Source organism: Emiliania huxleyi (genome assembly GCF_000372725.1).
Source record: "Emiliania huxleyi CCMP1516 chromosome Unknown EMIHUscaffold_130, whole genome shotgun sequence".
Taxonomy (NCBI): domain Eukaryota; phylum Haptophyta; order Isochrysidales; family Noelaerhabdaceae; genus Emiliania; species Emiliania huxleyi.
In genome coordinates this window covers 189,466-212,271 of record NW_005201286.1, presented here as the reverse complement: position 1 = coordinate 212,271, position 22,806 = coordinate 189,466, and the positions used below count along the sequence as shown (strand labels likewise).

General features: G+C 65.7%; 5 protein-coding genes across 5 annotated transcripts; 3 read left to right on the top strand and 2 right to left on the bottom strand.

Moving 5' to 3' along the window:
- Positions 1 to 302: 302 nt before the first annotated feature.
- Positions 303 to 1,857, top strand: EMIHUDRAFT_455013 (hypothetical protein; the record flags this gene model as incomplete). The annotated part of the gene is made up of 4 exons (XM_005789007.1): positions 303 to 1,019; positions 1,151 to 1,357; positions 1,495 to 1,611; positions 1,690 to 1,857. 4 exons carry the CDS (start codon positions 303 to 305, stop codon positions 1,855 to 1,857), a joined length of 1,209 nt encoding a protein of 402 aa, XP_005789064.1.
- Positions 1,858 to 5,095: 3,238 nt separating this feature from the next.
- EMIHUDRAFT_362357 (hypothetical protein) lies at positions 5,096 to 6,282 on the bottom strand. The gene is given in 5 exon segments (XM_005789006.1): positions 5,096 to 5,140; positions 5,188 to 5,569; positions 5,603 to 5,738; positions 5,757 to 5,989; positions 6,067 to 6,282. 2 exon segments carry the CDS (start codon positions 6,250 to 6,252, stop codon positions 5,909 to 5,911), a joined length of 267 nt encoding a protein of 88 aa, XP_005789063.1. The 5' UTR covers positions 6,253 to 6,282; the 3' UTR covers positions 5,096 to 5,140; positions 5,188 to 5,569; positions 5,603 to 5,738; positions 5,757 to 5,908.
- Positions 6,283 to 6,981: 699 nt separating this feature from the next.
- Positions 6,982 to 8,956, top strand: EMIHUDRAFT_110115 (hypothetical protein; the record flags this gene model as incomplete). The annotated part of the gene is made up of 5 exons (XM_005789005.1): positions 6,982 to 7,440; positions 7,572 to 7,656; positions 7,891 to 8,146; positions 8,320 to 8,465; positions 8,607 to 8,956. The coding sequence occupies 5 exons, from the start codon at positions 6,982 to 6,984 to the stop codon at positions 8,954 to 8,956; spliced, it is 1,296 nt and encodes a 431-aa protein (XP_005789062.1).
- Positions 8,957 to 10,466: 1,510 nt separating this feature from the next.
- Positions 10,467 to 11,782, bottom strand: EMIHUDRAFT_226145 (hypothetical protein; the record flags this gene model as incomplete). Its single annotated transcript, XM_005789053.1, has 4 exons — positions 10,467 to 10,520; positions 10,727 to 10,846; positions 10,952 to 11,272; positions 11,627 to 11,782. The coding sequence occupies 4 exons, from the start codon at positions 11,780 to 11,782 to the stop codon at positions 10,467 to 10,469; spliced, it is 651 nt and encodes a 216-aa protein (XP_005789110.1).
- Positions 11,783 to 21,136: 9,354 nt separating this feature from the next.
- Positions 21,137 to 21,538, top strand: EMIHUDRAFT_362356 (hypothetical protein; the record flags this gene model as incomplete). Its single annotated transcript, XM_005789004.1, has 1 exon — positions 21,137 to 21,538. One exon carries the CDS (start codon positions 21,137 to 21,139, stop codon positions 21,536 to 21,538), a length of 402 nt encoding a protein of 133 aa, XP_005789061.1.
- Positions 21,539 to 22,806: the final 1,268 nt, after the last annotated feature.

The window sequence follows — 22,806 nt, the reverse complement described above, 5'->3', positions numbered from 1 at the left end:
TCTTTTGAGTCCGGCGCCGCTGCCCAGTGAAAAAAAAGAAAGAAAGAAAACAGACAACCCAAGGGAGGCTGCCCAGGCAGCGTTGAGAGGTCAGCGTTGTGGTTGTGCGAGGATTGTAAAATTCTTTTCACTGCCCACCCTGGGGCCGCGACTCGGCCGCGCCTCGCCAAAGGCGCCCGGGGGGGGGCCCGACGTCAAGGAGCATAGGCCCCCAAGCCACCGCAAACTGCTCGGATCGTCGGTCTCCCTGCCTCACGTCGCGTCTCATCGACGCGCACAGCGGCCAAGATATGCAACCGCACATGCCCGCTACCACCAGTGTCGCTGTCACCGACGAGGCCGCTCAGCTCTGGCTCGCGCGCGGCGGCTCCGACTTCGAGAGCGTGCTCTCCTCTGGCGCCGTGGCGCTCATCGACGCAAGCTACCTCATCGAGCAGTCCGAGCGACCCGACGGCGTAATGCTGCCGCGCCAGGCGCTGCCCGACGCTGCGTTTGTCTCCCTCTCGGAGCTCAAAGCGGCGCAGAACCCGTTCCCCTTCCTCCGCATCGCCTGCTGCTCGCACTGCTGGCTCCAGCCCGACCACCCGGACCCTCGCGGCCACAACCTCCGCGCGGTTGGCCGCGCACTCAAGCTGCTTGTCAAGTCCTTTGGCCGGTTCGCAGTCTTCATTGACTTTATGTGCATCCACCAACGCTGCCGCGGCGCCGGAGGCGCGCCGCAGCCGCGCACTCACACCGACGAGGGCGGCCGCTACCCGGCGGAGGACGTGCTCTTCAAGCGTGCGCTGGGCAGCCTCGGCGCCTTCTACTCGCACCCGGAGACGTTTGTCTTTATGCTGACCGCCTTCCCGCCCGACTATGACGACCCCGCGCGGTACAGGCGGTCGGGCAACACCGCGCCGTACCCCGACCGCGGCTGGTGCTTCTGCGAGGCCTCCTGGGCGGCGCTCGTCAAAGACTCGCGCAAGCTGCTCGACCTCGGCCTCGACACGGGCGAGAAGAGCCGGCGAGCCCAGCTCGTGGAAGCTAGCTCCCCTCCTGCGGCTCTCCACCTGTCACCCGCTCATAAGAGCTTAACCGACGCCACAGACCTGTGACAGCCGGCTCTAAGCGCGACGGCGCGGTGAATCGCAGGTGGGCCGAGCTGCAGGCGCAGTGCCGGCAGCGCCGCCGCGCGCCGTTGCCGCCGGACGAGTTCGCCGCCGCCCTCGAGTCGAAGGGCTTCACCAACGGAAAGTGCGACCGCCCGCTGGTCGCGGACCTCTACCGCGCCGGCTTCGCCGAGCGCTTCGCCGCCGCGGCGCGCGCCTCTCACTGCTGCATCCGCCCCACCGCCTCCTCCTCCTCTCACTCCTGTGTACGCCTTTCCAGTGTGCATGCCTCCCACTGCTGCCCTGTCTCGATGCCTCTCCCGCCTGCCTGCAGCCTCCCATCTCTTCACCCACCCGCCGCGGCCCCAGCCATCAGCGCGAGAGCGTGGCACGATTGCTTCAGGCGGTGCTCGAGTTCGTCGACCTCGGCTGGGGCGGCGCCGAGGCGGCGGCCATCGCGTCACTGATGGCGGCCGGCGCGCTGGCGCCGTGCGAGAAGCTCTCGCTCAACTGGAACGGCGTGGGCGACGAGGGCGCCGCCGCGCTGGCGGCGGCGCTCCCGCGCGCGACCTCCCTCCGCGAGCTGCACCTCGACGAGAATGGGGTGGGCGACCGAGGCGTCGAGGCGCTGGCGGCGGCGGTCGCGGCGGACGACGCCCCGGCGAGCCTCGCGCGGCTCTCCCTGCGGCGTCACGCGGCGAGCGAGGCGGCGGCCGTCGCGCTCGGGGCGGCGTGCGCGGCGAAGGGCGTCACGTGCGTGTTGTGAATAATGAACCCCCTTGCCCCCCCCCCCACCACCCACCCACCCACCGGAAAGAGAGGAGCTGGTCCCGCGCCGCCCCCAGCGCGCTGCATGGCCATACCCCGCGGTGGTGTGTGTGTGTGTGTGGGGGGGGGGGGTTCATATGAGTCACCGCTCCAGTCACCACGCCCCGCCCCCCGCACGCACGCACTGGGTTTGCGGTTTCACCGCCATCCCGCGTTTTTTTTTTGGAAATTGTACACCGCGAAAAAGCGCGTCCGCTCGAGCCTCGACGACGCGAGCCGCCCGCGCCGCCTGCACGCAAATGTCCTTCTCCTCATACCCCCAAGTGCCAAGTCAGGGCACAGGCTCACAGACTCACAGGCTCATTAAAGACCCGCTCCGTTCCGGCTTCCGCCCCCCCCATCGCTCACCGCCCCAGGCCCCACGCCTCGATCTTCTTGGGCAGCAGCTGGTTCGACAGGTCCTCTCCGTGCCCTAGGCAGCCGGTCTCGCCATCACCCCAGCTCCAGACGGCGCCGTCGGCGGCGAGGGCGAGGCTGTGGCAGGGTCCAGCCGACACAGCGACGACGCGCTCGCCAGCAAAGGCCTCGACTTTCTTCGGCAGCAGCTGGTTCTGCTCGTCGTCGTGGCCCAGCTGGCCAAAGGCTCCCTCGCCCCAGCTCCAGACAGCTCCGTCGGCGGTGAGGGCGAGGCTGTGGCTGCCTCCAGCCGACACAGCGATGACGCGCTGGTCAGCAAAGGCCTCGACCTTCTTTGGCAGCAGCTGGTCCTGCTCGTCGCTGTGGCCCAGCTGGCCATCCTCTCCAGCGCCCCAGCTCCAGACAGCGCCATCGGCGGTGAGGGCGAGGCTGTGGGCTGCTCCAGCCGACACAGCGACAACGCGCCGGCCAGCAAAGGCTTCGATCTTCTTGGGCAGCAGCTGGCTCTGCCGGTCGCCGTGGCCCAGCTCGCCAAAGCCTCCATCGCCCCAGCTCCAGACGCTGCCGTCGGCGGTGAGAGCGAGGTTGATGCCCACTCCAGCCGACACAGCGACGACGCGCTGGCCAGCCAAGGCCTCAACCTTCTTCGGCTGCAGCTGGTTCTGCTCGTCGCCGTGGCCCAGCGCGCCAAAACTTCCCCAGCCCCAGCTCCAGACAGAGCCGTCGGCGGTGAGGGCGAGGTTGTGATCGGCTCCAGCCGACACAGCGACGACGCGCCGCCCAGCAAAGGCCTCCACCTTCTTGCCAAACTCTCCATCGCCCCAGCTCAAGACAGCGCCGTCGGCGGTGATTGCGAGGCTGTGTTTGCGTCCCGCCGACACGCTCACGGCACGCTCGCCGCCCAGCGGAGAAGGGAGGCGGGTCGGCGTATTGAGCCGCGTCACGCCCTCGCCATGGCCGAGAAGGCCTTGAAATACCTCCTCTTCGTCCTCCTCTTCCTCCTCGCCCTCCGGTTCCGAGCCGCACGACGAGAGCCGCCCCTCGCCGTCGATGAAGACACTGTGCCGTTCGCCCGCCGCCACCCTCGCCAGCAGGTTGGCCTCGCGCAGCAGCGCAGCAAAGCACAGCCACCGCACGGCGCAGCTCTCGCCCTCTGGCTGCGCCGGCAGCTCGAAGCCGCGCTCTTGCGCCCACAAGCGGATGGCCTCCACCGCAAGCGAGGCGTGGAAGAGCAGCGAGACGGCCGCGACGCGAGCGATGCCGGCGGGGTCGCAGCGGGAGAGGGCGCGCACGAGGAGCTCCCTGGGGAGGTCGAGGAGGCGGGCGGGCGGCGGCGTACTTGGCGGGGGCGCGGCGGAGGTGGCGGGGGCGAGGCGGCGCGAGCGGCGGCGCGGTGGGGTGGACATCGCGAGAAAGAATTTTTCTGGGCCTAGTGTGGGACCTGCGGCGGATTTGTGCAGGCGAGAGTACTCGTCCGAATTCCGGCGTTTTTCATAATTCTCACCCTACTATACTACAAGTACCCGTCTCTGTTGTTCGGGCAGTGAGAGACGCAGGATCTGCACGCCAAAGTGGGCCACTCCGCATTTGCATTTTGCTGAGCCCTGGCCGCGACACCTCGACACCAAACCTCGACACTGACTCGACACCTCGACACCCCATGCCAACTCGACCAACTCGACACCCCTCGACACCCCTCGACACCATCTAGGCTGGGACCAAGCTCGTCCGTGTCAAGGTGCCAAACTCGACACCTCGACACCCCTCGACACCCCTCGACACCGCTCGACACCGCTCGACACCGCTCGACACCGCTCGACACCGCTCGACACCTCTGATGATCCTAACACAGCAGAGATGTAGACCCATTGGAGTCAGAGTTAGAAATCAGGGTTGCAGCAGCAATCAAACTTGGCTGGCAGTACTTTCATCCCTGAGTTGCAGCCTCTCAAGTTCTAGCTCAAGTTGCAGCTCAGTTGCACCCCTGTTGATGCAGCAAACATGGCAGTACTCAGGTAGCCCTCAGGTGCTGCACAGCACCTTGTACAGTGGCAATGAATCCTCACACCAGTGAGCTTGTGCCATGAGTGCAGACCTGTGGTCCATTGCGCTTTGTGCACTGGCGACGCTCGGCTGCAACGGCGACGCTGCAGCGGCGGCGACGCTGCTGCGATGGGGTACTGGCAGCCCTTAGCTGCTGGACAGCACCTTGTGCAGTGGCAATGTCCACTGACTCATGGCACCAGCCTTGTGCCATATGAGCGCTGTGGTCAGTTGCGCTTTGTGCGCCGGTGACGCTGCAGGGGCGACGCTGCTGCAGCGGCGACGCTGCTGCGGTGCTGCGCCTGCACAGCACCTTTGTGCACAGTGGCAATGACTCCCGGCACTTGATGTCCTCAAATGTCCACAGAGAGTATACTGGTTGTGCTCAGGTTGTGCTACATCAACAGGGTGCAACTGAGGCTGCAACTAAGGGATGAAACAGCTTTGCAACTGCTGCCCAAGTTTTGTTGATGGGCTGCAACTGCATCCTGCCACCTTGGACACCTCGACACCTTAGACGCAAAACCCCTTGACAACACTCGACACCTGCTCGACACCCTCGACACCCTCGACACCCTCGACACCCTCGACACCCCTCGACACCCCTCGACACGGACAAGCTTGGTCCCAGCCTCGACAGGCCTCGACAGGCCTCGACAGGCCTCGACAGGCCTCTCGACACCTCTATCCCTCGACAGCAGCTCGACACCCTCGACACCGGGCCTCGACACCTCGACACCAGGGCTCAGGCATTTTGGTTTTGGGTTGTCGGAGATCATCCATCAGCACTCATGTCTCATCAGTCAGTCACGTCAGTCAAAGCAGTCGTGGCACTCATCAGTCAGTCACGTCAGTCAAAGCAGTCGTGGCACGTGGAGCAGTCGCTGCATGCAACGGCGCCGCCACACGCGCTCCGGACGACCCCGACACACCGACACACCACGCACAATGGGAGGCTATCGCGCACGATCGGGCATCGCGCCGCAAACAACTCGCCGCACAGATGGGGGGGGAGGCAGAATCCCACACACACCGGAGCAGCACAGACACCTTACACGTCAGCGCTCGCTCGATGTGGCCGGCGCTCTCCCCTCGGTCCTATCTCGCCTTTTCAACGGCGGCGTGCGGCCACGCGCCGCGCCGAGCCGGTCTCGGCGGGAGACCTCGGAGCCGCACGCGATGCGGGCATGCGCGATGGCTCCGTTGGCTCCGTGCCTAAGGCAGATCGATTAGGGTGTGAGCTGCGGCAGCCACCGTTTCTGTACCCGCTCGATCACGTGCAGGCCGTCGGAGGCCGCGCTGGATGGCCCAGGGCCGGCGGCGGTGAAGGCGTCCGTCGATGAAGGGATGTCGTCGAGGGAGCCATCGTCCTCCGCGGCTGGTGCACCGGTCCAGTTGTCGGAGTCCGAGATCGCAGTCGACTTGGAGAGATGATCGGCCCGTTGACGAACTCACGGAATGTGAGCGACTTGGTGCACGCTGGGTCGAGCATCATGACTCGCACCTCATCCTGGGCGAGGAACTCGCCCAGGGACCAGCTGTTGGCGTCGCCGTTTTGATCGAGCTGCATCCACTGCATGGTTTCGTAGTCAAGCGTAAACGCCCAGGAGTTGGTGCCTGGGTGACTTGCTGATGAGAGCGCCTTCCAGGCGGGTAGTCGTGCCCCTCACCTAAGGTCATACGGCGGTGTCAGAGGGGGGGAGGGGCGCGAAGCGTGAACATGGAGGCAAGCAGGTGGTCGCTGCACCTGGCCAAAGCCGGCGACCTCAAAGTTGTCGTAGCTTGTGCGGATATCGCTGAGCGTGAGAGGGACCGGATCGGCAGCAGCATGGGCGGCCGCGTCAGCGGCCGGAGAGGCCGGAGAGCCATCCGACGGAGGCCGGTCGTGCATCGGCGCGTCAGCCGCAGGGGGCGGGGGGGCGGCGGCATCCATCGCTGCGGGTCGCTGGGGGCCGACGATTGTAGCCGCTCCGCTAGCGTTTCGCGGTGAGGGGGTGGAGCACCGTGCAGTCGCCATAAGCAAGCCCGCCGGGAAAGCCGCCTGGCACGGCAAGCGGGTCGTCACTGCGTGGCTTGTGCGAGCCGGCCCGCGCGGGTGGACAGAATGGCAGGGGGGAGCACTGCGGGGAGCGCCGCGACCCAAATTGTTGATGTCATCGCCCGCCTCCGAGTTCAGGAAGTCGAGGCGGAGGCCGTGGGCTCGGCCTAGCTCCCCGCACTCCGCAGCGGCGTAGACTGTTCCCAGCGATGCCGCCGCTAGCGCCTGCAGCGCCGCGCATCGAGGTCGCATGCGCCAGGCGAGATAGCCGCAGCTGTGGCACAACTTGCGACTGTCGGACAAAGCAATCAAAGCCGGCGCCCGATACAAATTCGAGAAACGGCGCGGCGCAGTGGTACTGCTCGTTCGTGTAGGCTCACCCCACTCACAACACACTTCCATATGAAAAGAATTTAACACACAACTCCCTCGCAAAAGAGGGAAGAAAGAAAGAAAACAGACCGCAAGGGAGGGATGGGAGCATGGGAGGACGGCACGCCGCCACCACACAGGGAGTTTAAGTGGCACGACGAAAATATCCCCATTCTTTTATTCGTGTTAGTGCCAGTGCGCGCCAGTCCCGTGCCGCGTGGCCCGCGAATTCTTTTCTTCTGTGGCCTCCCAATGCCCGACAACGCCACGACTCTTGCCGCCTGGGACGTGGTGTTGCCCGAGCACCGCCCGATGATCGGCGACTCAACGCACCCGTCGGTGCGTTACTCGGCGTGCGTCGTGTGGCACGAAGGCCGCATCGTCGTAACGCACGGCTACTTTTACAACCACGACATCCGCCAGCCGGCATGGCTGTCCGACGCGTGGGTGTTTGAGGTGTCGCGCGGCGCGTGGCGGCAGGTGCACCGCGGCGAACGGCACGGTGCGCCGTCGGCGCGCTACTCTGCCTCCGCCGTCGTATTTGACGGCGGCCTCTACATGTACGGCGGCGACGACGGCGGGCACAAGCACTCGCTGCACAATTATGTCTTCAAGGCGTGGAACTCGGAGCTCTGGCGGCTCGACCTGAGTAGCTTCACGTGGTCGTCCGTCACGCCGGTCGGCAGGGCGCCGCCGAAGCGCGCGCTGCATGTGGCCGCCCTCGTCGGCGCGACGCCACCGCTCTCTGTCTCTCTGTCTCTCTGTCTCTCTCTCTCTCTGTCTCTCTCTCTCCCTCCCTCCCTCCCTCCCTCTCTCCCTCCCTCCCTCCCTCCCTCCCTCAGAGCCAGCCGCCTGCCGCAGGCGACGCGATGTACGTCTACGGCGGGCTCGAACGCGACGACACGTGGCGCTTCTCCTTCGCCGCCCGTGCGTGGACAAAGGTGCGGCCTGGAGCTCGCAAGGTCTGGTGGGTCATCTCATCCGATCGTCGTCCAATTGATCTCGATCACTACCATGGCAGGTGGACGACGCGGCGGCGGTCGCATCCGCAGGAGGGCAGCACCCGGGCACGCGCCACGCCGCCGCCGCAAGCGCGCGCCCTCCCCGCCGCGCCCTCTCCGCCTCGCGACGCGACGCCGTCACGCGAGGGAGTGGCGGTAGGCGCGGCGCCGGACGGGCGCGGCTTCTTCGTCTTCGGCGGCACGCGGCGCGGCAAGCCGGGCAGCCGCTCCCCGCCCACCCCGCTCGACGACTTGTGGCACTTTGACGCGACGACGCGGCGCTGGTCGCTTCTCACGCAGAGCGGGCTGGGCCACGGGCCCGTGCCGCTTGCGCCGGCTGCCCGATCGCACGCCTCCCTCGTCGCGGCGCCGCCCGACAGCCTGCTTCTGTACGGCGGAGCACACTGCACGCCTGGGTGCGGCTCGCGAGACTGACCGAGATTGACTCAGATTGACTCAGATTGACTCAGATTGACTCAGATTGACCGAGATTGACCGAGGTTGTCCGAGCCGAGGGTTGCGGAAAGGGAGGTCCGGGGGCGCGAGAGTCGGGGGCGCGAGAGTCAGTGCGCGAGTCGGCCTGCCGCAGGTGCACGTGCTACGGCGACGCGTGGGTGTACGCGGGAGGAGGCTGGCGCCGCGTGAGCACGCCGAGCTCGCCGACTCACCGCTACCGGCAAGGCGTTGTCCGCGACCCGTCGGGCGGCGCCTTCTACCTCTTTGGAGGCGAGTGGCGTGAGCAGGGCACATCGCCCCTTCTTGGGACCCCTCTCTGAACCCTCTCTGAACCCTCTCTGAACCCTCTCTGAACCCTCTCTGAACCCTCTCTGAACCCTCTCTGAACCTTATCTGAACCCTCTCGGAACCTTCCTGCAGGCGAGTCGTACAAGCCGTACATGCGCGCGCCTCTCCTCCCCACGCTGCAGCCGCGCCTCTCCTCCCCACCTGCGAGAGCACCGCGTAGGTACCACAACGCGATCGACCGCCTCATCGTCCCTAGCTTGAAGCCGCAGCCCGGCGCGGAGCCCGCCTTTACCGCCTTCTCCGCCGCCGGCGAGGCAGCCGCGCCGGAGGGTTGGGCGGCGGTGGGCGGCGGCGGGCCGGCAGCGGTATGCGGCGGACTCCTCTGCTGCCTTGCACTCTGGTGGGCGAGGGGCAGGGCGCACCGCTCAGCGCATGCGCTGGTCGCGCAGGGGTACCGGCAGGGCATTTCGGGCCCGCTGTGAACCGCGCACACCGGCTCTGTGTTGAGTCTGTGACTGTGTGTTTCAGCATCACATGTCGCCGCTCTCAGCTCGTTGCTCTCAGCCCATACGCCATTCGTGTTCACACTCACTTCACGCTTCAGCACCACATGTAAACCATATAAATTATAAATGCACCCGTACAGGCATGGCCGACTACACGGTAAGGCATACGGACCTTGCAGAAAACCTTTTCCTTCTAAGCAGGGCTACACAATGACCCTATAGTGTGTGGGTGTTCCTGGCGAGTTGTGATGAGTAGAATTAGACTAGCCAATACTATTTTGAAGTTCATATATGAAAATACCAACTTGCCTATGTGCACGTCTCCGCCGCGGCGGCCCGGAGGCGGCCCGGCGGAGCGGTCAGAGCAGCACTGCGCGGGCCGGCGATCGACTCTCGACTATAGTACGGGCTCTATTGAATGGCCTCAAGGTGCTCTCTAGGGCTGCCCTATTCCGCTCGCCCGGCTACGTCGCCGGGCTTCGAAGGAAAAGGTTTCGCTCGGCACGGCGTCGGAGAGCAAACTTCGACGTTCGTCCTATAGTGGAAGCTGGACGCACGTAGGCAAGTGGCCCATGACCAGGCGGGCTGCTGCTCAGAATCTGGGCCGTCGGCGCTCGCTCTCGCGCTCTTCATAACGGCGTTGCCCCCTCCCTCCCGCGCCGACGTTGGGCAGCCCGACCACGACAACGTCAGCGCCGCTGGCCTGCAACTCGAGGCGCCTTTGAATGAGCACGAGCCGGTGCGCGGCGGCGGCGCGGGTGATGCAGCCCAAGGTGACGGCGACGGCAGAGGGGGCGGCGCCGGCGGCGGAGGAGGCGGCAGCGGCGGCGATGGCCGCGGGGTCGGCCCGCCCGCCTTTGCTGCTGGTGCTGTGGGCATCATCACAGCTCAGCGGCGGTGTGCGACCAGGGCCAGTGGTAGACTTTCGACGCGGTGAGGCTGCTCTCTGAGCAATGACACTAGCAAGAGCATCATGTGTGTCATCGGAGTCACTTGTATTACGATACCACCACGCCGCCACGCTCGCAAGGGCCGCCTAAGCGCCTAAGCACCCTAAGCACCCCCCCGCTTAGGCCGCTTAGGCGCTTAGGCGAGTGACGGCCGGCTGCCCGGGGCCTGGCGTGCCTCCGCCGTGGGCTGAGCGCCCGGGAGAGCCACTCTGCAAGTGGTGTGCGAGCGTGTAGCCTTTAGCGTGCAGTCGGCCGCATATTATGATATCCGCAATTATGATATTAGATATACGTGTATATATGTCTTTTTTCTCTCCTCCGCTCGACAAGTCTCTCACTGTCTCTCAGGATTACACCGCGGCGGACACAGACAAAGATAGGCGAACGTACGATTGTCACCCGACAGAAGTAGCCAGAGAAGCCGTGGGCAAGTGCACCCCAGCCACCCGAAAGCCTCCTCAAGAGTCAAGTGCATGCGCGGTGCGTGGACTCTGGACAGGGGAGAGCTGCCACTGGGCGCTCGTCCGATTCCCGCCTCACGAGTCGCCTGTGTGCTGCCGCTTCGGCTCCTGCGCCGCCCAAGCGCCCGCCTGCTCGTCCCGCTGCCGCGCGAGCGACGCCGCGGCCGGCTCGGGCGCCGCCGCCGCTGCGCCCTCCGCCCTGCGCACACCTTCGGTGAGGACCTGGTAAGGCACGCAGCCGGGCGGGCCGCCCTTGTAGAGGCGCGCGACGCGGGTGCGCTGCCGCCACTCGAGCATCAGCTTGGTGTGGCAGGTGTGCGCCTATCATACACTACCACACCGTCGAACCCTTGCCACTCCAGGAGCACGCGCTTGGTGCGGCAGTCTGCCCACGACTCGCCGAGCGCAGGCGCGAGGAACGAGTCGTTGGTCGCGTCGTTGACCTTCGTCGTCACCTGATTGGCAAGAGAGGAGTGTCTAGGTGGCGTCCAGGCAATCTCTGGGCAGTGTCTGGGCAGTGTCTGGGAAATGTCTAGGCAGTGTCTGGGAGGTGTCGTCACCTGGTTCACCAGCACCGCCGCGGCGCGCTCGGCGCGCGCAAAGTCGAGGAGCGCCTGGCTGACGGTTCCGAGGAGCTGGAGCCGGCGCGCGAAGGGGAGGTTCTCGTGCCGGAAGTGGAACGCGACCGAGTCGACCACCACCAGGCGCACGCGCGACGAGCGCCCCTCGGCAAACGCGCAGAGACCCTTGACCGCGGCGACCAGCTCGGCGAGGTCGTGGCAGCGAAAGACGTGGATGCCGGAGAGGACGCCCTCGCAGGTGAGGCCGCGCAACGCCTCCTCCCGCGCGCCCCGCTCCTCGGGCCGGCACGCCACGAGGCTCTGCCACAGCGAGCCCACGAGCCCCTCCGCCATCTCGCGCACCCGCTGCGCCGAGAAGGAGCCCTCCGTGTCGATGTAGGCCGTCTCGCCACCGGCGCCGCCGAGTGCGTGAGGGACGGCGGCGTTGACGGCCAGCTGCATCCCCATCTGCGTCTTGCCCACGCCGGGCACGCCCGCAACCTCGGTGAGCTGGCCCGGCCGCACGCCGCCGCCGAGAAGCTCGTCGAGCGGCTGCACGAGCGTGACAATCTTCTGGGCGGCGCGCTCCTCCTGCAGAAGCGCGAGGCCGGTGCGAGCCGAGGTGCGCAGGTAGTTTGCGCCCAGGTCGTCCGAGCTGCTGCCGCCCGAGTGCACGTTGGCCAGCAGCCGCGCAGCCTCGGCCGCCGTGCCGCCAATCTTTTGCGCGAGCGTCGCCGCGATGACGCCGTCCAGGTCGCTGCGCTTGCGGTACCCGGCTGTGTGGAGGAGAGCGAGCCGCGAGGGCGGGAGCGGGAGGGCGGACAGGTCCATGGTCGAGGTGAGCGCGGCCGAGCGGGAAGCGCCCGAGTTGGAGGAGCGAGTTCGGTGAGCGCGGGAAGCGAAAAGTACCTAGTACCCCTTCTCAGCACACGTTTGGTGCACAATATTCGCTGTATGTCGGCGACCTAAAGCTCGGCGGCCGTCGCTCGCGCCGGCCGACTCCCTGAGAGAGAGAGAGATGTATGTATGTAGGAAGGTGAAGAACAGTCAGGCTCGGACTGGACACCAACGCGGTATGGGTGGACGCAAGACAGATGATGACGACACGCACGAGCGACACACAGACACAAACAAGCTCACGAGACACACAGCCAGCGGGCTGCCACACATCCTGAGTGGGCGTACACATCACTCAGGCCAGCCACGTCCCCCCTGTCGCCCCCCCCAGCACTCCAAGGTGCCAAGAGACAAACAACAGCACAACAACACAGACAGGCGACAGGGGCGAACGTGTGAGACTAGAGCAGGCTTGCTCCGCCTCTAGCAATCTCGTCGCCGGCCGCAAGGCACGGACGATACCGTGTGTGGGGTCTTGTGAGGTGTCTATGGACGCCCTCCTCACAGGCTAGCGGCCAGCCGCCAGCCCTATCTCGCACTCATGGGTGACGACAGTTCATTGGATGAGTGGTTGCGAGCAGAGGCGCGTGTGCTGAATCTAGATCGCACGCCGTGGCCTATGACTTGGGTAGGCGTGCGACCGCAGCGCGCCCGCCGAAGGCTCGACCGGGCGCGCGTGTCAGCCAGAAGTTTGCCAGTAGAGCGATCCTGGTCTTTCCGAAGACGAGCCCCGCGCCACGGGTGCCAGCCGTGCCTCCGCGGGAGCTGCCTCTCGAGCCGCGTCCCGCCGGCACTGTCCCTGAGTGCGTCCCGCCTCAGCGGCACGCACTCGGCGAGGACAGTCCGGCCGACAGGAACGTGTCGCGCGCCGGCGACGAATGCGGCGGGGTGGGTGTGGGTACAAAGCGCCGCTTCGACGAAGCGAGGTAGGCAGGCGCCCCTCACGAGTCCGTTCAGACATGCCACACGCCCCTCGCAAGCGAGGTTGGTAGGCGCCCCTGGCGAGACCCGCAAGAGATGCCGCACCCCTCTCGTACCTGTGAAGGACCGGCGTGTGAAGAGCCTCGACCAATTAATAAATAGTTGAGGACGTGCCACCTCGGGCGATGAATAATTAGGTGAGGACTTGTCCCTCAAGCAATTAATAATACGTGGAAGGGCAGGGCAGGGCAGCGGGGCGAGCGGCGAGCGGCGTCGACGACGCGGCGAGGACACAGTGGTGACGCGATGGTGACGCACACAGCGGCAGCGTTCGCGGCGCAGCGCCGACGGCGGCCCCGCGCCGCGGCGCTCTGAGTGAGGCAGACTGCCCTGCACAGCCTGCTGGGCACTCCCGACCAGCGGCACGCCACGCGCGCCCGCCGCGGGCGACGCGGGCGGCGAGCCGACACGCCTCTCGCAGGCTTGAACAGCACTGGCGAGGTGAGGCAGCCAGCGCCAGAGAGAGAGAGAAGAGAGAGAGAAGAGAGAGAAGAGAGAGAGAGAGAGAGAGAAGAGAGAGAGAGAGAGAGAGAGAGAGAGAGAGAGAGAGAGAGAGAGAGAGAGAGAGAGAGAGAGAGAGAGAGAGAGATGATCCCGCCTGGGATGTTGGGTGCGAGGTGTGGCGGCTTCGATCCCAAGGGGGGGAGCTGATCCCACTCGTAACCAACTCTCAGGGGCAGTAGGTGGACGAGCTTGGAGCGCGCTCATCTCGATCGTCAAGGCGTCGCTACGCGCGGTCTTCGGCGGGGGGAGCTTCGCCGACGGGTGCGGGACCGCGGCGCAGCCAGTGCCGTGGCGATGCCTCCGGCTGTTTGCGGCGGGCGGCTTGCTGCTCGCTGCATGGCGAAAAACTCGTCTCGCCACACGCCAAGGGCTTATGCTCTGGCGAGACGTGAGGCGTATGCGCCCAGGAGGGGAGGGGGCATGCGTAACGACACTGCTAGAGATGCCTTTCGGGGCCCAGAGACAAAACTTCTGATGCCATGCGTGACCTAGTAGTGTCCCCAGCTATGGGCGTGTCCACGTTGGAGCCAGGTGTGGTTTGGACGCGAGAATAGCTCCGCCGTTCATGGAGGCAACCGATGCGAGTCGACTGGTGTGTGTCGTCGTGGTTTCGTATCAAGAATACTCACACACGCCCACAGGGTTGATAAATTCTTTTCCCCGCGAAGTCCGCACGCGAATTTAAATGACGAGCACTGATGGATACAGCCCTGTCTAGGCGGCTGCCCCGTCCGCAGCAGGACCCGCTCGGCGCTGTCGTTGTCGGCGGCGTTCTGGGGGAGCGCGAGGGTGAGGGTGGCGCCTCGCGGCGCGCCCTGCGGAAGGACGACGCTCGAGCACGCGCCCGACGCGGTCTCGACGACGATGCGATCTCCGGCCTGCGCGCCGAGCGGTACCGGTAGCGAGACTCGCAGCATTGTCACGCCGACTCGCGCGAGCACTCAACCTGTGGTGAGTCCGAGAGAGATTTTTATTGTTTTGTGTTTGAGTCCGTGGGATTTTTTCTTTTTGTGTAGAGGTTCATCCTACCAGCGTTCCACAACGCGGGTGTCATCGTAGGTAGTCTGACTGTGCAAGTCTGACTGTTGTCCGCCGCGCGCCACCGATACACACAGCACTTTCTCGCGGGCGGGCAGCGCCGCGAGGGGCGAGGAGCCGGCGGGACGACGGCGGAGGGAGGAGGAGGAGGGAGAGGAGCAAGCAGAAATTTAGGGAGAAAAAATCGATCCGACTCGAATCCGGCAGGGCGGCTCAAGAAAAGAGCCGCAGGTTCTTCCAGCGCTCCGGTGGTGTGCCGGTGATAGTACTAGCACGCGCCAGTTCGCACCTGTGTCGAGCCTGTCTGCTGTGAGAGAGAGTTGTTTTGTCTAAATTCTTCCAGCGAGGGAGCCGCAAGCGGCTCCAACGCAGTGTCACAGCTTCATGAGAGGGGCGTACGCGTTCTGAGTATTTCACGCCGGTGTGTCGCCACTTGCGGAATACGGACAATACGAGCAGTACATGCGCGCGCTTTTTTCCACACTGGAGATGGCCATGTATGTATCTAAAGGGTGTGGATGCTGGGTTGACGGAAATCGAGGGACGCGACCCACCTCGCCACAGACGGTCCCGCGCCTCGCCGCTAAGTTTGCGGCACGCCCCGCACCGTCCGCTGTGCCGCGTTTTTTGTCCGGAGTGAAAAGTCCAACGCGCTCGTCGGTGGCGGCTTCCCTCAACCTGCGCCGCGCTCGGCGAACCTCGACAGCGCCTTCGGTGGCATGCAGCTCTTTGCGACAGAAGCCTGGAGAGCAGCTCCTCTGCTGCTCACACACTCTGCACAGTTGACACAGCCTACTGTGCGGATGCCACAGCTGTGACAGCGATGGGCTCGCCCTCACTGGCCCTCAGTCACTTGTGCTGCGGCTTGTGTGAGCGACACTGCTCGGCGACTGCCGGCACACTGTGAGACCATGGGTTTGAGGTTAAACCACGCTACCAGCGCTTGGTCACATCGGCCCCGAGGTCAGATCCATCTACTCTGTTGATGACAAGACTTGTCTACCGGCTGGAGCCGAGCAGGAGGGCCCGGCGCACAACCCCTTGGTCAACTCACCCTCCACACCCGTACCGTAGGTATGTATGTTCACGACTCACGCCTTGTGGTTGTAACAATCCCCGGGAACCCAGACGCGCACACATGCGCAGAGGGTGGTTGTGAGACGAGAGAGGAGCGCTCACACGAGACCGAAGAGTGCATATGCCAACGGATGCGAGCAGCACTAATAATACGATCGGTCAAATGGGTACAGAAGAGTCTTTCGGCTCCATAGGCTCACATCGACCTCGTCGTCGTAGTATCGCCCCCCGTCAATAAGATCGCTGTGAGGATCGCCCGTCACGACGATATGCGCCCTGTATCGCATCGCCCTCTGCGCTTCCCACAGACAATAGCGTGTGGCCAATCTGTCGCTATATCCCAGATAGTCTGGCAGATAGTCATAGAGCTCAATTGCAATCCGCGCTGCTGGAACCATTCGACAAATTGATTGAATCTTGACTGCAGCCCGATGGTGGCAAACTGCCCGATCGTCTCGGCCGAGGACATCGAGCTCGGCCTCGCGGTGCATCGCCACCAAGCACCGCGCTCGAAAAGCACTGCCACTGGACTGCGACCTGCTGTCCACCGCAGGGATCCCTGGCGGCGGCGGCGGCGGCGGCGGCGGCGGCGGCGGCAGTGGCGGCGGCGGCGGCGGCAGTGGCGGCGGCAGTGGCCCACGGCGAACCTCTGCCTCTGCCTCTGCATCCTCTTCCTCGTCTCTGCTCAAAAGAAGCACCAGCCTGTCCGTGGCGAGGAGAACGTCATCTCCCTCCTCTGCATCATATTCCATGCCCCTCTCGCGTAGCGCCGCCCTAGCGTGCGATAGCGCCTATTGACAAGCTCAACCGGCTCAGTGAGTCCGCGCGATGCGGTGGCGACGAGCCCGCGGTTGATCGCCTCGCACACACATCTCCGTCGGCCTCTATGCGCGCGATACAATCGATAGAGAAAGAAGCGCTTAAAGGCCCGAAGGGCGGCCACGAGCGCCGCCTCGTCGTAGGGCGCAGAGGTTGCGGCGATAAGCATTGCCTGTAGTCAGGAGAGGAGGCGGATAAGGCTTGGATGATGACGGAGGAGAGGCACGGAACGCGCCTCAGCGCGCTCAGCGCGATCGTCGACCCTCGCCTCAAAGTCATAGCCGTGCAGATCCGCGCGCACCACCAAGGCCTGCGCGGCAACCGAAGGTTGCGCTGCGCCGCCTTCGCCAAGCGGAGGGAGCAGGTCGCAGAAGTGGTGAGCGACGGCCCGGATGCGGGCGATGTCGGCGAGGCTGTCGACCAGCGCGACGCAGCGCGCGAGTAGCTCCGTGGGCAGGTCGAGGAGCATGGCTTGAGCGGGTGGCGAGGCGGCGCCGCCAACGCCGGGCGACCCCTCTTCAGCGGCAGCCTCGAGCGGCGAGGGAGCGGCGGCGGCGGCGGCGGCAGAGGCGGCGGCGGAGGCAGTGGCAGCGGCGGCGGAGGCAGAGACGGCGGAGGCGGTGGCTGTGGCGGCGGCGACGTCGGCGACTTGCGACCGCTTGTCGGCGTCGTCGACGTGGGCAAGGAATTGCTTCATTGCGTCCTCGTCGTTCGTCACCCCAGACAGGAGGGCGGAGGCTGCTGCGGGCTCGAGCGGCGAGGAAAAGGGGGCGGCGGCGGCGGCGCGGGCCCCCTCTCCGTCTTCTTCCGGCGCGCCGGTGGAGAGCGTGCCGTCGACGAGAGACGCGCAGACAGCGACGCTCTCCGCGTCGAGCGCGACCGCACCCGGCGGCTGCCCCGTCCGCAGCAGGACCCGCTCGGCGCTGTCGTTGTCGGCGGCGTTCTGCGGGAGCGCGAGGGTAAGGGTGGCGCCTCGCGGCGCGCCCTGCGCAAGGACGACGCTCGAGCACGCGCCAGACGCGGTCTCGACGACGATGCGATCTCCGGCCTGCGCGCCGTGCGGCAGCGAGACTCGCAGCATTGTCACGCCGACTGCTGCGAGCACTCAACCTGTGTGGGTGGGCGGCAAGTTTTTCTTTGAGCTTAGCCTTCGATGTTATGAAACAACGCAAGGCGGACATGGCATATCGCTCTCGGGCCCACAGACATCCCGCACACTCGCCGCACACCCGCCGCCCCCGCGCGCGCCCCGCCCCGGCCGGGAGAAAGGGGAGTGACAGTTTGGGACGGCAACAGAACGAGTATGTTGAGTCCTGGCTCAACAACGCAGAGAGAAATGAAAGCCGTCCGGCTCACAAGTCCGGCTCACGCGCCCCGACTGACCGATCTACCGCACTGATCACTTCCGCCCCCTCGCTCCCAACCCATCCACCTCGCCTCGGGCCGCGCCGCGCGATCTCGGGCGATCTCGCGCGATCTCGGGCGATCTCGGAGCTCCACGCCACGCCTCTCCACCCCGCCCCACCTCACCCACCGCCGCGCCGCGCTATCTCGGGCGATCTCGGAGCGTCGCTCGCGCGGCGTCACACCTGCTCAAAAAGGAAGGAGGTTGGAGGCAGGAGGTCACGCCCCATCCAGAGCGCCGTCGTCGCCGGGTTTTTTTCTTTTGCGCTAGTTCGATGAAGACACAAACAAATGGCACATCGCTGCTCTCGGGCCCACAAACATCCCGCCCACCCGCCGCCCCCGCGCGCGCCCCCCTTTGAGGTTCATAGTCGCCGTCGCACAACGCAAGAAGAAGTCGCAAGAAGAAGTCGCGAGAAGAAGTCTCTCTCTCTCACAAGTCGCAAGAAGAAGTCGCGAGAAGAAGTCTCTCTCTTTCACACAACGCGGGTGTGCTGTCTTCGTTGGTAGTTTCACTGTGCAAGTCTAAGTTTCTCCGCCTCGCCACCAATACGTTTAGGGAGAAATAAGAATCGATCCGACTCGAATCCGGCGGGGCGCCTCAAGAAAAGAACCGCAGGTTCTTCCAGCGAGGGAGCCGCAAGCGGCTCCAACGCAGTGTCCCTAACCCTCCGGATGGTATAGGTCGTCCTCTCGATTGTGAGAAACAGCTCAGCTACAGTCGCTGAGTGGAAGAACATACTACAGAAATGATCCTGATCAAGTATGATCTTAAATATTAAATCGCCAGCGGCACCGCGTCGACGTGGTCGACGTCGCCACCCGTCTTGTGGTCGCGCTCTTAAAAAAAGCACAGCGGCGCGGCCGACCACCCGCAGGCGCCAGAGAGACCCTCACGCCCGCCTCTGACACCCACGGCCTCGCAGACCCGGGCCGAGGCCGTCCAGAGGCCTCCCGGAGACGCCGCTCGCAGCGACGGCTCGTCGCCACGCCACCACGCAGCCGTGGCGGCCGATCGCCGCCGCTGCATAGTCTCACGACCAATCTGTCGCGACGGTGTGTCAGATTTCACTCCCGGATCAGTCACTGCGTCACGACGGATGCCAGCACACGGGTTGCATCACAGGCTCTCGACGCCGAACGGCAACGTCACTTGCTGTTGGGAAGGTGCAATGTCACGATGCGAGATTTCAGCGTCACTGCTGACGAAGCTTCCCTCTGCCTACTCGTTTCTACTTGGCTGGGAGCCTCAATGAGACCGAGGAGCGAGCCGAGCGAGAGAGAGAGAGAGAGAGAGAGAGAGAGTGAGAGAGAGAGAGAGAGAGAGAGAGAGAGAGAGAGGGGGGGGGGGGGGGGGGAGAGAGAGTGAAGAGCGTGTGAGAGATGAATAAATACAACGGACACCTCTAGGAGATGGGTGAAAGGAGCAAAAGCGAAAAGTCCACCGCCATGCGATCTTTGTGCAGGGTTTCATCTTTGGTGCACACTGTGTGTGTGAGCACAAGGGACAGTACTCGAACTACGACGCGCTCCATTGTCAAGAACGGAATCGTCAACATTTGTCTCGAAAGCCAGGGCGCAGGGCGGCATCGCGCGGCCAACCAAGAGAATCATCTACCACTTCGCCAAAGAGGTCGGCAGCCCGAACGCCGTCGTAAGAAACCAACCCAAGGGTGGAATGGATTCGACAGCTTTTGCGTGTCTGACGTGGTCGCTCGAGCGAGCCCTTTGACCGAGCTGGGCGACATCGAGGCAGCTCTCGCAGTGTATCGCACGAGCGGACGCGAGGACGCGGGATCCGGCGCTGTTCGATCGGCTGAGCGAGACGCTCAACCAGCAGCGCGCGCAATGTTCGGCGATTCTGGTCATATCGCCCCGCAGCCTTGACGCGCTGATCATGGCGGAGGGAGGCCAGGCTGAGACGCCCTTCTACCTGTTCCTGTACTACTGGGACGACCGCGAGACGGGCCGTTTTGGCGTGGGTGGTGGGTAACGCCCGATGAGGTCGGCTGCACGCAGTACGTCGCCTTCGCCCGCGGGCACCGCATGTCTCCCACGGAGTGCGACGGCGAATGGGAGTCGGCAGCCTAGTGTTGAGCCTCTCGCGCCTCCCTCTCTTCGCGCTTTCTGGCATCTTGACGAGTCTCTCACAGCAAACAGCGGTCGAGCTTTTCCCTCTTTGCGCTGCTCACTCGCGGCTTCCAGGAACGCTGCGCTCGCGCCGGCCACCCTGTTTTTCTTCTTTCTGGCGCAGTGACGACTCTGCTGCCCGACCTGGCGGTGGGCGACCTGGCCGCGCTGCGAGCCTTCCTCTCCGGGCGGCGGACGCGCGGCACGCTCAACGCGCGGCTCGAGACCGACACGCAAGACACGCTTCTTACCTGGGCCGCTCGGCACGGGCGAGCCGAGGCGGTGCGGCTGCTGCTCGAGGCCGGCGCGAGCGTTGGGGCGGCTGACGGCGAAGGCGCCTCCGCTCTCCTCCTTGCGTGCGAGAAGGAATGCCTCGAGTGCGCCCGGCTGCTCCTCGAGGCCGGCGCGGCGGTCAACCAAGCCGATGCGGACGGCTTCACGCCGCTGTACATGGCGTGCCAGGAGGGCCACGTCGAGGTCGCCCGGCTGCTTCTCGAGGCGGGCGCGGTGGTCAACCAAGCCACAGAGGATGGTACCACGCCGCTGTCCATCGCGTGTGAGAACGGCCACGTCGACATCGCCCGGCTGCTGCGCGACGCTGGCGCGGCGGTCGACCAAGCCAAGGAGAACGGCGCCACGCCGCTCTTCGCTGCGTGCCAGCAGGGCCACGTCGAGATCGCGAGGCTGCTGCGCGACGCTGGCGCAGCAGTCGGCCAGGCCATGGACGGCGGCTTCACGCCGCTCTTCGCTGCGTGCCACCAAGGCCGCGTCGAGTGCGCCCGGCTGCTCCTCGGGGCTGGTGCGGCAGTCAACCAGGCCACGGACGGCGGCGCCACGCCGCTGTTCATCGCGTGCCTAAAGGGCCACGTCGAAATCGTCCGGCTGCTCCTCGAGGCCAGCGCGGCGGTCAACCAAGCCCGCAACGACGGCGCCACGCCCCTGTACATGGCGTGCCAGAAGGGCCACGTCGAGATCGCCCGGCTGCTTCTCGAGGCTGGCGCAGTGGTCGACCAAGCCAGCGGCAACGGCGTCACGCCACTGATCATGGCGTGCCAGAACGGCCAGCTCGAGTGCGCCCAGCTGCTCCTCGAGGCCAGCGCGGCGGTCGACCAGGCCAAGGACACCGGCGCCACGCCGCTGTACATCGCGTGCCAGAAGGGCCACCTCGACATCGTTCGGCTGCTCCTCGAGACCGGCGCTTCCGTCAACCAAGCCCGCAACAACGGCGTCACGCCGCTGCTCGCCGCGTGCCACAACGGCCGCCTCGAGGTCGCCAAGCTCCTCTCCTCCTACGGCGCCTCCCGCGCCGCTACGCCCCGCGGCACGCCCGAGGAAATGGCAAACAACCGCGGCCACGCCGACCTCGCCGCCTGGCTGGTCGCCAGCCGCGGCTGGACGCCGCTCGCGCACCTTGAGACCCTCACCGCCGCCCGCGCTCTCTCCCTGCTGCGCAGCGGCGCAAGCTTGCACGAGGGCGAGCCGACGCCGCTGCAGCGCGCCGCGGGCGGCGAGGGCGAGGCGGCGGCGCTGATCCGGCGGGCGGCGGCGCCGTGGTCGCCGGCAAGCCATTCGCTCTTCCCCGCGGCGGCCCGCGCGCGGGCGGCGCTCCTCGTCCTCTCGCTCTACGAGATCCACGAGCAGCACCATCTCGATTCGGCAGGAAACACGAACGGCATCGCGGCGCTCGACTTTGTCGCGTGCGTGCTGCGCTTCGCGATCACGCGCGAGACGGAGTAGCGCGGCGCGTGCTCGCGCTGCCGCGCGCGGTGGCGCGAGGCGAAGAAGAGCCGGTGAGTGTGCGAGGCTCAGCGCTCACGCGCGAGATGGGGGAGGGGAGCCGCGTGTGAAAACTCAACCCCGCCGTTCACTGGGCGTCATGCCGTGCATCCACTTGGTCGTCGAGCTTCTCGGTGTTCTAGTAATGCATCTTAGTGCCCCTGGGAGCACTTGGAGCACTTGCACACTGGGCAAATCGGCCCCGATTTCCCTCCCGCTAAATCATCACGGCCCCGTAACACCCTCCGCGCGCGGTCAAAGGCTTCCCAGGGCCGGTCCATGACATGAACCGATAGACACAAGCAAAAAAAACCGCACCTCTAAGCTTATCGGGCACCCCGAGGCCCATACGGCGCCCCGGCGGGCCCCGGCGGAGGTCCGGCGCGGCGCTCCAAATCCGCACTTCGCGAGCTTCTACGGGAGTTCACGCGGCTTCTCCGCCTCGTGAGGCACACCCCACACCCACCACGAGCCCTGGGGCCGTGGGCGGACCTTTGGCCGCGGCGTCCGGAGCTTTAGTCGTCGAACATCGGCCGCCAACTAGGCCGTCGAGCGAACGTGTCCGGAGAGGCTCTCGGATGGGTCCGGCAGCGGTCCCATGGACCCAGAAGCTCGCCCCGGCGGAGCACTCACGGCTCGACCCCCGCCCCTGGTCACCCAGACGTGCCCTTGGACAGCCGTAGGGGCTCGCATGACGACGTTGGCGCCCGCGACGACGCCCTCCCCGACGACGTCGCATCTGGCAGACTACTCGGGCGCGGCGGCGCGGAGGATCACATGGTTTGGGACTCTGAGCGATGGCAGAGGCCTTTACTGCAAACGAGGACGCCCCGCGAGGCCCCGTTGGCCGGGAGTGGTGAGTGGGACCATAAACAAGCACTATATCCCCTACCGCGACCAGCCCACACACAGCCCAAACCGCTGCCAAACCGGCCCTGGTCACGCAGGCGGGGAGGCTGCCGGGGCGCCCAAACAGTCCCTCACGAACGCCACACGGGCCACCACGGCCCGTCCCGGCGACCCGAGTGCCGCCCCGCACCCGCCCGACGCCCTTGGCCAGCCAGCGCCCACTCTGAGAGGCTTCACCGCCGCCAGCGCGCCGAGCGCGCCGCCCTCTCCTCGCGCCACACGGCCGAGAGGCGGCCCATAATTTGAGTCGAGACGCGCCGCCGGCCAGCCAGCAGCTCGCCCGCCACCCGCAGAGTGCCGCCGCCGCCCCCAGCCCGCAC

What these genes read in the sequence shown, in the direction of transcription:
- EMIHUDRAFT_362357 (XM_005789006.1), bottom strand. Translation starts at nt 6,252, where the DNA reads ATGGATGCCGCCGCCCCCCCGCCCCCTGCGGCTGACGCGCCGATGCAC. An exon ending in AGGTCGCCGGCTTTGGCCAG is followed by an intron (nt 5,990 to 6,066) that starts GTGCAGCGACCA and finishes GTATGACCTTAG; the next exon opens with GTGAGGGGCACGACTACCCG.